This window comes from Schistocerca nitens, chromosome 1 (genome assembly GCF_023898315.1).
Source record: "Schistocerca nitens isolate TAMUIC-IGC-003100 chromosome 1, iqSchNite1.1, whole genome shotgun sequence".
NCBI classification, from domain to species: Eukaryota; Metazoa; Arthropoda; class Insecta; order Orthoptera; family Acrididae; genus Schistocerca; species Schistocerca nitens.
Window position 1 is genome coordinate 923,483,779 of NC_064614.1, and position 13,867 is coordinate 923,497,645.

A 13,867-nucleotide genomic window follows, 5' to 3' on the forward strand; every position below is an offset into this window, starting at 1 on the left:
TCATACTTCACTTTTTTACTTGTATTTTTCTGCGATGCATAAGCACTTGTTTCTATCTTTTCCAGAATGGAATTCCTATTTTCTTTAATTGTTTTTCATCTCAGATATCACCATTGTGTTTCTAAGTGCAGAGTTGCGAACAAAACCACCAGATCCTGGAAGACTGTCAGGTACTCATAAGTACAAAAACTCAAATAGTAATGCTTGAAATCCATGGACGCAAAAGACAGCCAGTCAAGGTATACAAAGAAATTCCACTTTTGGACTGTTTGCACATGTACTAATCACAATGGCTATTGGACTGCCTAGAATGCTAGAGTTAAGTAGTGTACCTCACTAACACTACAGCGCAACTTGTGTGTCTCAGGCACGAATGATATCAGCACTATGCAGAACATTGGTCCACATTCTCCACTAGATCTCTCCCACCCCTTCTCATTTTGTTAACAGAGGATCTGTCAATTTAACCACAAGAAGCAAGGGCAATGCATGTTTAATCCAGAGTCCTGCACACCTCAGCAAGTGTAATATTACAAAGGTGCTGAAGATGCTATAGAAACTTTCCAGTAACCATTGTTTTGCTCCGACACCCAGAGGCAGACTAGTTCTAAGTTTGTACTTCCCCATAACTCAAGTAATTATGCTACAATCCCTGGTAAATTTTAGTCACAACATTCTATTATATCAACTATTATTGGTTGCTAAAATAAATACAGAACTTATGGTTACAAAGGACTGGTGCTATTGACCAGATCAGCAATCTTAGATTTGCCATGCCTGTAAACAACTATTACTGGCTGACTGTCTTGAATGGTAGTAACCTTTTTCCTTTACTATTTTCACAATTTCATTCTTTTCACACAGACATTCAGATCATGAAAAGAAGTGAACGACTGTTGTTTGTTCACAGGACAGTTATCATAGGAATAAATGACTAGGGAACAAGGATAGTCACACCTGCTCTGTTATTGTTGTCATACTGCTCTGCACATGGCAATTTAGGAGCATTTTTCCAAAAGCCAATAAATGCTCAGTTTTTTGAAATTCAGATTTTTGTAGTTAAAAATCAAGTTTGTCATCATCCATGAGCTGTTGAAAAGGTTTGATCAAAATCCGATATTTGATGCTGTTATAATGTGTTGACAATGGAGTAGGCAGAGTAGGCTGTTAAAACTATAGAATTGTGGTTAATACAAGTGACTTAGGAAAGGTTATACATGTAACCCAGTGCTTAGGCAGCAGGAAGTCCAGGACCAGAGCGAAAGCAACGAAGAATTCAAACAAGAACAAGAAAATGCTCTAGCTATTGCCAGTTCACATGGGCTAGCAGACATACCAGTGAACCAAAAAGCCATAGGAACAAAAGAACGCAAAGCAGTTGATTTCACTTATGATGATATCAAAACCTTAAATAGTTTAAAGAAAACTGACCAGGTCAAATTATTACTAAATTACATGATAATCACATCATCAAAACACTGGAATATCAAGAAAGAAGCACAAAGGAAGAATACTGTTACAATACAGTAACGCACAAGGCCAAAAGGTAGCTAGACAGTATGTTTCATGTGCTGAAACATTTCAAGCAGCATCAGGAATGTCCAAGGACTCAAATCTGGCCACTAAGTACCATTTAACAGGGAAATTACTGGCTGAAAACTGAGGGGGAAACATGAGCACTACTATAAAAGAATGAAATGAACACACACAGATGTAGAAAGAGCCACTATTTATGGAAAATTCCACAAGAGGATATTTAGCATCCAGACTGAATATGATCAAAATGTGGAGACATTTCTATAGAAAAAGGGAAGCATCAGGCCTTCCTACTTGCTCTTTATTAAATTACAAATAATTTTCTACCATTGCAGTAACTTGTAATTTAAAATTCCCCACACACATGCATGCTCAACATGCAAGGTTGGTCGACTGAAGTAAAAGGAAGGAACACGAGCTGAGAAAAAGAATCAATAATAAACCACAGCTTACATAAATTTCGCACAAAAAGTTCCATGCAACAACAAAGGATGAAAATCCAAATATTGTTCAAGTATGTTTTGATATACAACAAAATCGGCCAATACCAAAGCCTTCCTTCGATGAAGTATTTTATTCAAGAAGGATTTGGCTACACAATTTGTGCATTATGATCCATTCCCGAGCATGCACAATGGGAAGGATTGCTTTTTATATTTTGTTTAAAACAGAAGGCCCAAAAGGATGCTAACAAGTAGCCTAAGCTTTATTGGATTTTCTCAGAAACCTTGAGGCATCCTAGCCAAAAAAAAAAAGGCTCAAATGAAATTCATTATTTTCTGACTCCTGTATCAGTGAAAATAAAAATATAGTAATGATGTGCACACTAATGGCCTCCAGGGAAGAAATCAGCAAATTTAATAAGCTGAAAGAGTGTCTGGTACAGTAGAAAAGTCTAGTGAAACAGAAGCTCTACATTCTAAGATGCCATTCAAAATAAGTGTTCTGCCAGCAATGGCTAATGAAAGGTTGAACAAGTTATAGTTTTCAGCATTGGACACTTATAATGGAAGTCCTGTAGAGCTTTATGTATATAATTTCCAGAAAAATGCAGCCAGGAATTGAGGAAACTAACCACTTTGGAAGAGAACAACATGGTTCATAAGGAAATGAAAACTGATGTCTTTAAACTTAATAGGAATTTTAATGTGCCAGAAGGAGCAGAAGAGCTTATGATGACATTGCTGATAAGGATGAAAAGATTTCCAGTTTAGTATTGCTGTAGCCAGTGCTTTTTGTGTTGTACTTCAGCAACATTTGTTGCTGCTTTGTATTTTTTCTTGTCAAACATTTATGGGAAGGCATGATACTAAAGAGTTATACTGTAGTACATTATGGTATTTCTATGCCAAATTAACAATGAAGTAGCTTTATCTGTAATCAATGTCAACGATAATAATACACAAAAAATGAAATTATACATCAACAACTACAAATCAGAAGTACATGAGTAATGGAAGATGCCACCCAATATACACCTGAGACAACCTGAGGTGAAATCTAACAGCACTTTCAAGTTCCATCTGTGCATCTATCAACTTCTGATGAAAGCTTGGGAACTTTGTACCTCTAATCTGACATAAACAATTAAAATTTAGGAAAAGTCAAACACAAAATTGAAACTATGCCTAAAAAAAGCAGTGTCTTGTTTAAGTAGTTAGTATTTCAACGCGACATTTAAAAAAAGCATTTTGCATTTCTTCAAAAAATTACCTTTTTCCATTTATCAACTTTTCAAAAAATGCTCAATTGTGGTCACTAATGAAACTGTTGTGATCTATTACCACACACACCTCAATTCTCTGTTTATTTTAATCCAAATACAGATTTATTTATACAAAGTAAATGACCTAAGTGCATAATTTTGCAACTTCAATGCTGACATTTGTCAGTCAAACATATTTCCTGATTTGATTATTTCTGTGTACTGTCAGTACCTACATTTTCAAACCACATTGAACTATTATGGATTACATATAATTTTTTTCTCTGCAACTAACTGAAAATATGTAGAATGAAGCAAAACGAAAGTTTTACCAGGAAATGGAAGAATTAGAAGTGTTAAAAGTTCAATAAATCTTTTTTTCCCTTAGCTTTTGTACTTTCCCTTGATAGCTGATGAAACAGTAGCTCTGAAATAAACAACATACTAATGCGGAAATATACATGTACAAAAGCAATGAGAGGTGCCACCCAATGTACACCTGAGACGTAAACTGATGTGAAATTTAACAATGATGACAAGTATGACGGCGATTTATGTCAATATCAAGAAGTTCACGACTGAACAACATTTAGGATCTCTGAAATAAAAATGTAACAGGTAGCAGGGCTACATAAAAATTAAGAAGAACAAACAAATGTGGAAAACATATTTGTAGCTCTTTAACTCCATTCATAACTCGAAATTAAGCTGCAATTTCTTTTTTTATTCTACACTATTCATACCATCTTTATAATCTCTGGGTATACTGGTTCTGTGAGGACACCCCGACCTGCAGTGATATAGTCAACAAGTTCATTGAGGGTTGCTCGCTTTATCTCTTTTCCTTTCAGGTCGGCCACAGGATCCATAAAGTCAAATGCCACACAACACTGGCGTAATTTGCGAATAAAGAGTTCCTCTTGTTCTGATGAAGGGACATCTGCAAAAGAAAGAATGGCATACATTAACAAGGTTCATTATTATTATTATTATTATTATTATTATTATTATTATTATTATTAGTCAATATGTACGTAAGTACAATTAAGACTGCAACAATAAAGGAATGCAACAATAGGTAAACAAATCCAACTATTATTTTTTTCCCGATCTGCAATTAATTTTACAAACTGGCCATCATGAAAATAATGTATGGAAGCGAGTTTTATGACTGTAATGATATTCCCATGTTGTATCTTGGGTAATGCTCAGATTTTTAAGGGCAGCACTATTCCTACAGTTAATGAGGTGAACTACAAGGGTGAATTCAAAAATAAAGGTACACTAGCTCACCGCGGGAGCACCCTGTATATCGTGACCGTGGCCAATGTGCAGCACATGACAGTTCTGCTGATACGTCCAATACAACAGGTGGTGTGGTATCCCATCATGTTGTGTGTGCAGAGTGGGCTAGGCTCAATGGAGTGTCAACTGGATGTTCATCTCAAAACGGAAGTGTGTGTGTGTGTGTGTGTGTGTGTGAGTGTGTGTGTGTGTGTGAGTGTGTGTGGGCGCGCGCACGCGCGCGTGTGCAACATTGTATGGACATTAATTATAAACCACTGCAGTATATGGTGAGCGAGCGATACCTCTTCCACGTACTGCGAAATGATTTAAGCAATTTGATGTCAGATCTCACAGACAAAATATCGCAAAGACCGGTCCTCAACGTCCAGCAACAGTGCAAATGTTGACCTCGTGTGTGTGTTAATTAGAGAGGATCAGTGCATAACACTGCAGGAAATTTCCAGCATGCTGAACATTATGTGTGGCAGTGTGTTCTCCACTTTTCACAAGTGCCTTCGGTGTCTTAAAATGTGTACCAGATGGGACAAATAGCTGCTCACCAAAGTTCCAAAGGATATCACATCTAATCGCCATTGGCATTTTTGGAACAGCATTCTGTGCAGGACAACGAGTTTCAGTGGTAAATCATCACATGGGATGAAATGTGGGCCCACCACCTCACTGCCAAAACAAAGAGAATATCAATGGAATGGGTGCACACCTTAACACCACAATAAAAGACAAGGTCCAACCTTCAGCACGAAAAGCGATTGCGACCATGTTCTTTGACATGGAATTTATGCTGAAAGGCATGTCAATCAACTCTGCTTTGCATTGTCGAACAAGGCACCAGTTGCATAGGCAATTAAAGAAAAGCATTGGGGAAAACTTTGTGCCAGTGTGATTTTGTTGCACGATGGAGCAACACTGCACTCGGCCAACCAAAAGTCAGCACTACTGCAGTGATTCAAGTGGGATATATGGCAACATCATCCATACTGTCCAGATCTAGCGTCATGCTACTGTCATATTTTCAGAAATATGAAAGAGGATCTCAGCGGACAATGATTCCGAAACTATGAGGTGGTGAAAGCAGCTGTATCCAGATGGTTACATAGTGCTGGAGGTGATTTCTACACATCCGGTATCGAAAAGTAGGTTACCCATTCCGAGAAATGTTTACAGTTGCTTGGGGACTACGTGGAAAAGTGAACTTACAATGTATGTTGTCACATCTGTGTTGCCTAGGTATAAGTGGTTTAATAAATGGAAGCGTAAGTTACTTTTTGATTCGGTGTCTTACATGGCTTTTGCGTAATGCACGAGAAGTAAATAAGCTCCTGGATAAATACATTGCTCTCCTGAAACTAGCCTTTTATTGAACTAACTTCAGCTCTTCATCCCAATCTGAACCACTATACACTGCAAAAACACTTAAAACAAAATTGCAGTTTGCCTCTTTTGTTAGACTTGCATCCTCTGAATAACCAGTAATGAAAGCAGTCTGCCATTGGTCACTGCTTACTGATGAGTTTATGTGCTTAAAATTCAGCATGTCTCTCTCTGGTCAATAGTGTACATCTTTTTGTCGTGTGACGTCTTTTTGTCCAGTGATGACACCAGTTCCATTTATGACAACAGCAACGAGGTAGCTTTAAAAACTTAACCCTGTGAAACAAATTTTCCTCTACATGTTGTTAACGTCCATACCAACCGTGATTCTGAAATACCAATGCAATAAGACACGTTTAATCAAAGTTGTAATGTTGCCTCGGAAGTCCCACACATGTAGGACAGCTAAGATTAGGTGTCGTTACATGTGTAAATCCAGAAAAACAGCTACAAAGTGTCTAATGGCGAAGGCATGCCTAACAGTAGACTTCAGTCATAGAAGGTAATTGGTTGTGGATCTGAGACTCCAAAATCCGCAATGGAAAGGTAAAAGCAAATTTCTTATTTCAGAAATCAAAGAAGTCTGTGATTGGCCGCCTGGTCTAGGAGTTTTCATAGCATCACCATAAAAATGATTGATATGTAGTTGTGTTATTCAATATTGGTACAGTGATACTGTCTGTCCATTGGGTGGGAAAAACTATCTCTTGCCAAATATCATTAAGGTACATGGCCAGACCAAATAATGTGACTACCGCCTGTGTTCGACACCAGCGTCCAAAAACCACTACAATACGGCAGGTGGCAGCACCAGTAGCGCAGGGTACATAAAGCGTGTCCGGCGGGGAGGGAGGGATGACGCGGGAACCAGCGTAGTCGTTCTCGTAATGCGGAAACACTGATCTGTCTGACATCCAAACGGGCATGATCACTCGCTTCCGGGCCAAGGTGGAAGCGTTTCCGAAATGGCTCAGTTTGAAAACTGTTCGCATGTCATCATGGTTAAAGTATATCGTGCACTGCAAAGTAGCGCTATCCAAAACCGGCGCCGAGGCAACTGTGATGCACCACGAACCGTAGATGACAGGGGTGAACGGCAGCTGCAGAGATATGTATGGGTAAATAGACGTGCAACTGTTGAGCGTCAGCTGAAGTTGCTGTGTATAGACCTACTCAGCGCGCGCATTGTTTACGCGCCGATGCTGATTACTGCTCATCGGCAAAGAAGCTTGGAAAATCTGCATGCCAATACCGCAATTAGATGTCCACTGAGTGGCGACAGGTGGCCTTTTCATATGGACCACACTTAATGCTACATCGGACAGATGGCCGTTGGCGTGTAAGGCGTGTGACGCCTCAAAGCAAACACCACGCAGCAATAGTCGGCCTTGTCCACCCCTACATGCAGGCCAGTGCAAATTGTCACACAGCAGACAATGTACTTGCGTGGTTCTAAGAGCACTAGGATGAGTTTAGCGCACTCCCCTAGCGAACAACCCCCCTGGATTAAAACCCAATCGAGAATATGTGGGACCACATCGATCGCGTTGCACGCGCCATGGATCCTTGACTGAGAAACCCAGCGCAAAAAGCCACGGCACTGGAATCGGTACGGTTCCACATACCTTTCGGTACATTCCAGAACCTCAATGGTATCTGGACCTTTGCATGGTACTAATAGACTGCTGAATTCAAAGTTTGTAAAAGGGGCATTATAGGTCTCTCTACGTCAAGGGTAAAAGAAAGAATGTGAAACTCCTGTCATTCAAGCTAGGAAAGAATATCCATTGAACGTCACAGATTTGCCCACGCCTCGGCATCTGTTGTAGACCCATTCAGTGAAGAACTCTACTTTTCCCGCCACTGCTGCTTCCATTGGCTACTCAAATAATGTGCTCTTGCTCTTATTCATTTTTATAAAGTTAGATTATCAACGGAGGGATGTTTTCTTTGTTAACGAAAAGTTCATCATGTGTTTGTGACAGATTCAACTATTTCTTGAAACCACCGCGGTAGAGACTTGCATGGGGATGGTACGGAAGAAAGTATAGGTAATCAGATTCGTTGCTTCTTGCATAATCTCATCAATTTTTTTTTTTGTATATTGTGACTTAGGTTTCAAAGGAGTAAACTTCCCAACTAGGTAGGTCTCGAATGCGGTGTCGATAACATTACCGGCAACGGTTACTGCGGCACAATCACATGCTACTTTGTTATAGATGCAAGAATTCGACTGCAGAGCAGTAAGTCAATTGCAGAAAAGGTGCTTTAGATGGCGTTAAAGTGGGTTGGAGCCCTTACATTTATTACACAAAGGTTAAAACCCAAAAGGTGTCGCTCGACTAGTTGGTCTCTACTGCTTGCATTCTGGTTACGAAACTCACCCAGCAGGATAACTGGGAGGGTTGACTGATGTAATAGTTCTTACGGTTCTTGATAAGATACGTCTCTACCTAGCGTTAGGTAAAGTTGCAAATTGTTAGCGAGGTAGACAGTTGGATTCTAGTATTTATACCCTCAAGTATGTTTCTCAGCAGTCGTTTCTGCTAAGAACTGAAAGTCGTACTAATATGAAAACACCTCATGATGCCTTCATAGAGTTATTCCGATTGTTACTAAAGGCGTGAAAGTTTCCGACTTTAGGCAAGTGATCTTCCAATCATAGCATTTCCTGCTGTGCACCACATTACGGTAGGGACGAAGTGCATCAACTATCTGACTTAAACCCAGTGACTACCCGAGCCTCTGCCTACGCACAGCAGGATGTGGTGGTGTCACAACTTTGAACATGGCTGACGTTTGCAGCAACCGTATAACAAATCTGAAAATTATGTAAAAATCTGCCAACCGGTTGCATAGGTTTTCTATATACCTTGACCAGGTTTCGTCACCTCTAAGGGTGACTTCTGCTGAAGTCTGATGAAGTCACCTGGTCAAGGTATATAGAAAGCCGGTTGGCAGATTTTTACATATTAAAAAAAAAAAAAGTGGTGGTGTCAATATTATTCTGGTGACTGACAGGGCATGCTGAACAAAGGTTAATGAGTAGGCAGAGACGATTTTATGCACATATGGAGTGCTGTTATGGCAAAGGATCAATAACAGTTAGGCAGAGAGAGCACGCATTGTTAATAAAATACGATGACAAGGGCGTATCACATTCAGGCCCCCTCCACAGTCAGAGAAGTATCCACTGTATTGGATTTATATTCGTAACAGATAGGATGATTTCTATAGCTTAATTTATTAGATTACTGGATACAGTCGTTTGCGCAGAAACCATCTTAAGCTGTACCACAAAGCAAGTTGGTGCAGTGGCTAAGACAACGAGCTCTTAATGGAGAGGGCTTCAGTCCAGATCTCAAGCAAGCTATCCAGATTTAGCTTTACCATAGTTTCAAATGCTGGGCTGGTTCCTTTCAAAAGAACACCAGTTCCTTACCCATTCCTCCCTCGTCTGAGCTTGTGCTCTCTCTCGTAAGATCTCATTATCGGAGGAACCGTACTCCTTGTCCGTCCTTCAAGTTTCATGTAACACTGACTCCAGTTCCACTTGGGGATGGACGGATCAACAATACTCTACATTATTGTGTGACGTCAGAGACATCGACCCTTGTTTACAAGCAGTGAACTGAAGAAAAATATTTCGACATTTTGTGGTGATGTCCCAGAGTATTGTGATTTCGAAAGATTTCTTCATGCTTTATAGTTTTGGGTATCCTGGTGCTGGAAATCAAACTATGGTACAAATAGCAGCTCGGCATCAATAATATCTCAAATTCCTGTAGAACTATAGGAAGTGAGCACACATTCGGCCACTCCCATTGCTGGAAGACTAAAATTTCTTCAATCACTGACATATTGTACGGGAAAAATGAACTGTCATCCCAGCATGACGCACAATCTCACCAGTTGTACGATAAAAACTTCTGCCTCTAAACTGGTTGAGGCATCAGTTCACAGGAACAAGTTGTCTTCGTTCACTGACATATATAGGCCTACTATTACCAATGTAGAACTACAGTTTTAAGGTGTGTGTGTGTGTGTGTGTGTGTGTGTGTGTGTGTGTGTGTGTGTGTGTGTGTGTGTGTTTTGTGCTCTAATACGAGAAAGTAATTTCCTAAAACTAAACTGAGTATTCCAGCCTCAATTTTATCATAATCTGTTTCGGTGCCATCATGATTGTTGAAAACCCAGGCACACTTTTTTTTTTATACATTGACCGATTTGAAACATAGAAGTTCGTCTTCGTTCCTCACTGTCAACTACAAAGCAAAATTACGAAATACGAGGTCTGCAACACTTTTGCATTTACACCACTGACTCCCTAGAGCCACATCTTTGCTTTGTTGGCTGTTCGTGTCGTTTGTAATCGGATTGTGGTCACACTAGTTAAATGTAATTGTGTCACTGCTTTTATCAACTTTTGGTTCAACTAACGATGAATGGTGCTATAGAATACGTGGGCATCGATTTCGCCCACACTCTGAGTTACTGAAAACTTCTAGTACGGTACATAACACTAATAGATCAATTAAATAGATTTGTAAATCTAAGTATGTATAAAACAATGGTACACTCGAGTTTTAACTATATTCGATAATATTAACACGTAATAGTAAATGGCTGTATTTTTTCAAGCGAACGGATAGAATTAAATTACATAAATTATTGTTGTAGCAGGTTTAATTTACTACATCGCAAATGGGTTGACTAATCCCCCGCTCGAGATTACTTTCGGAAGAGGTGCTTTTAGTACCCTATTAGAGGTCTGTTATTAAATGCAGTAAGAAAATATATGGCGGCATACAAAAACATTCGTTCGAAAAAGTAAATGAGAAGTGACGAAGAAGCGAAAGGCAGACACTTCACGTGGCGAACAGCAGTGGAGTTTCCCGAAAACTCGTGTATGAAACTGAGTAGGAAAATTTTACCAGTGGACTCCTAAGCATACTGTTTGCTGTTATGTCAACATCTTACACAAATAGAGTTATGGTATGTGAATGAATGAGTGATATCAATGATACCTGGTTGCTACAAACTTAGCACTTCGTTTAGATAAGATTAGATTTACTTTCATTCCAATTGATCCGTAGTGAGGAGGTCCTCCAGGATGTGGAACATGTCAGAAAAACAACAATACATGACAAATATTTACAACTAAAACAAACAAGTTATGACGTGAATGACATTATAAACAGTCCTTGATGATGGAAAATGCTTCGTATTTATGAAAAAGGTTTATTAATTGCGATAGCCGTACGAAAACCGTGACGAGATAAATAGGCTGAATCGATTAGTGAGGTGTTTGATTAAATACGGGTGTTAAAAAGATTTGCTAAAATCCAAAGTGCAGAACAAAAATTGCCGGTTGTAAGCTTCATTTTGTATCCAATAGACACTCAACGACAAGTTCCCGTATGCCACAGTGTCATTGGCGAACAGCTATAGATTGCTGCTCCCCTGCCCTTCAGATAATTTATGTATATAGATACTAAGAGCGGTCCTATTAACACTTCTCTGGGGTACTCCTGACGATATACTTGTCTCTGATGAACACACTATGTCCAGTATAACTACTATTACTTCAAGTCAACGTATCTGAGAAACTGATCCGCATGCTCGGATCTTCGTTAATAGTTTGCAGTGGGGCACCGTGTAAACATGATAAAACAAATATAAAGTAAAAATGGTTATTGCTTCTGACGATACAAAGTAATGAGACATGGGGAAGGCAAGACTGAAGAAAGAAAAGATCTGAATAATTTGCACCCATTAACTGGAAACTGGACCAAAAATGAAAATTTCTCACAGTGCTCTGTTACTTAATCTGGCTCTGTACTCGCGAATGCATTCACTGGGATAGGCGACGTGTTGGTTTCTTTGAGTGAGCACTTAGGATATTGATTGCAGGCGCAGGCAGGGCGTGCGGGGTGGACCCAAAGACCTGGCCTGCTAGCCGTTTGTCCCCGCCCTCCCACAACGGCAGCACTACCTAGCGGCGCCGACCCCAAGCTCGCCAGACGCCGTCACGTGCAGCAAGGCCACGGCCGCACCCGTCATGCGCACACGCCTTCCAAACCCCGTCCTTTATAGTTCACTCTTGAGTAACCCAATTTTCAGTCACCACGCCGCGACCTGTTACGCTTTACAGCGATTATCACGCGTTCCCTTTTGACATATACGAATCAAACTGAACTGGTTTCAAGGAAAACAGAACGGCTAACGCTGAGTTAATTGAACGAAGTGGTGCAGTCGGTCCGATGGAATTCTCATTAGATCAATGTTTAAAGGATGTGATGCTGAAAGTGAAAGAAATTTTAGGACGCTTTGCTATTACATAAGTACTTTAATCATTACCGCACAACATCGCTCTCAAAATTTTGTGGCGCGTTATCTGAAACTGGTTAACGAACGATTAGGCGACTATACCACGTAAAAACTTAATTGTCTGGGAAGGCGACTGGTTTCTTAAATTCCATACGCCGATGAACATCGAAAACAATCCAATGACCACGTCTTCATCGTTCCTTGCCGCTATACTTCCAACCATATAACGAGAAAAACACAGAACATGTAATGCCCTCCAGTTAAGAAGAGCATAATACATTTAGAAAGGAATTGCAAAGTAGCTTAGAAAGTGAGATGAATTAGTTTCAACTTATATGGCATAGCCGTGATGAGTCAGGTCGTCCCGAACGCTTGCTGCTGTGATCTCTTCCAGGCGTTCACAGGTCTTCGGTTACCCTATCCCAGGGATTGTCTAGAACGCCACTTTCGCCTACGTTGAAAACCTATACTACATGACGAGCTAACGACTGGACAACAGCACAAACCGCATCGGGGTGACCAATGCCCATTAGACAATTAGCATGCCGGGTATATTACCGTGATGCCGCAAAACTACAATTCATATTACCGTGATGCCGCAAAACTACAATTGAGCCGCATCTTCAAGTATATTACAGGAACAACCTATGACATAAGATAGTAAAACTGACGAGTGTGGTGCAAACGCAGACCCAACCAACCACATTTGCAGAACACGTACTCTTAGCAGTGAGTTGAAGTCATAAAGAGCCTTCCAACGAAGTGGAAACATCATGTGGCAGTATGCCTTATTGACCTAAAAGAGTTTTGGAGGGGGCGGGGGAGGGGGAGGTACCGAGCAGAACGCTAGGTATCCGAGTATGCGTTTATCATAGCGTGACCTTTCTGCTCAGAGAGCGCGTACAGTGATGCGTGGGAGGAATCTGTTAGGCTACTGCCTCCTACTAACTGTGTTGTCCACGGATGTTTGGTTCACATTGTTCCACAGATCCAACCAATTTGGAAATTGCAATCTCTACATTTTCAATTTGCTTCTTCAGCCCATAGCTGCAACCTCGTGAGATGGCATGATCTGACTTAACCTCTCTCTCTCTGAAAAGGAGTCCAGTGCCTTAACCACAGCGCCACCCCGCTTAGCGAATAGGAGCCGCGTATCGAAGTTTTAGCAAATAGCTATGAAACTTCCTGGCAGATTAAAACTGTGTGCCCGACCGAGACTCGAACTCGGGACCTTTCGAGTCTCGGTCGGGCACACAGTTTTAATCTGCCAGGAAGTTTCATATCAGCGCACACTCCGCTGCAGAGTGAAAATCTCATTCTGGAAATAGCTATGACTTTGCGAAGATAAATTTACCGATAAGAGGACACTAAGAGCAAATAGAATTCATCTTTAAGAATAATAGTTCAGACAGTATAAGCTGTAGGCAAGGTTGGAAGCTGACGATGCGCCAGTGCAAAAGATGCTTGAAAACATTGAGAAGAGACCTGTTGTATTTTGGGATTTTCGAAGAAAAATAGGTTTTTTGGCTTAATTTTATTCCGCCAGATCTCGAGTTTAAGATTTTATATATTTCTGTACACAGCACACCGAGATCACTGACTCATCGGAAGACTTAC

General features: G+C 40.4%; 1 protein-coding gene across 2 annotated transcripts in view; it reads right to left on the reverse strand.

The window, feature by feature from the left end:
* LOC126192803 (serine/threonine-protein phosphatase 2A 56 kDa regulatory subunit epsilon isoform) overlaps positions 1-13,867 on the reverse strand; it is a 301,524-nt gene that overhangs the window by 113,780 nt on the left and 173,877 nt on the right. For both annotated transcript variants that reach the window (XM_049932632.1, XM_049932633.1), the window contains exon 2: positions 3,985-4,181. In XM_049932632.1, the coding sequence (XP_049788589.1) occupies positions 3,985-4,181 (197 nt within the window). The remainder of the gene's footprint in view (positions 1-3,984; positions 4,182-13,867) is intronic.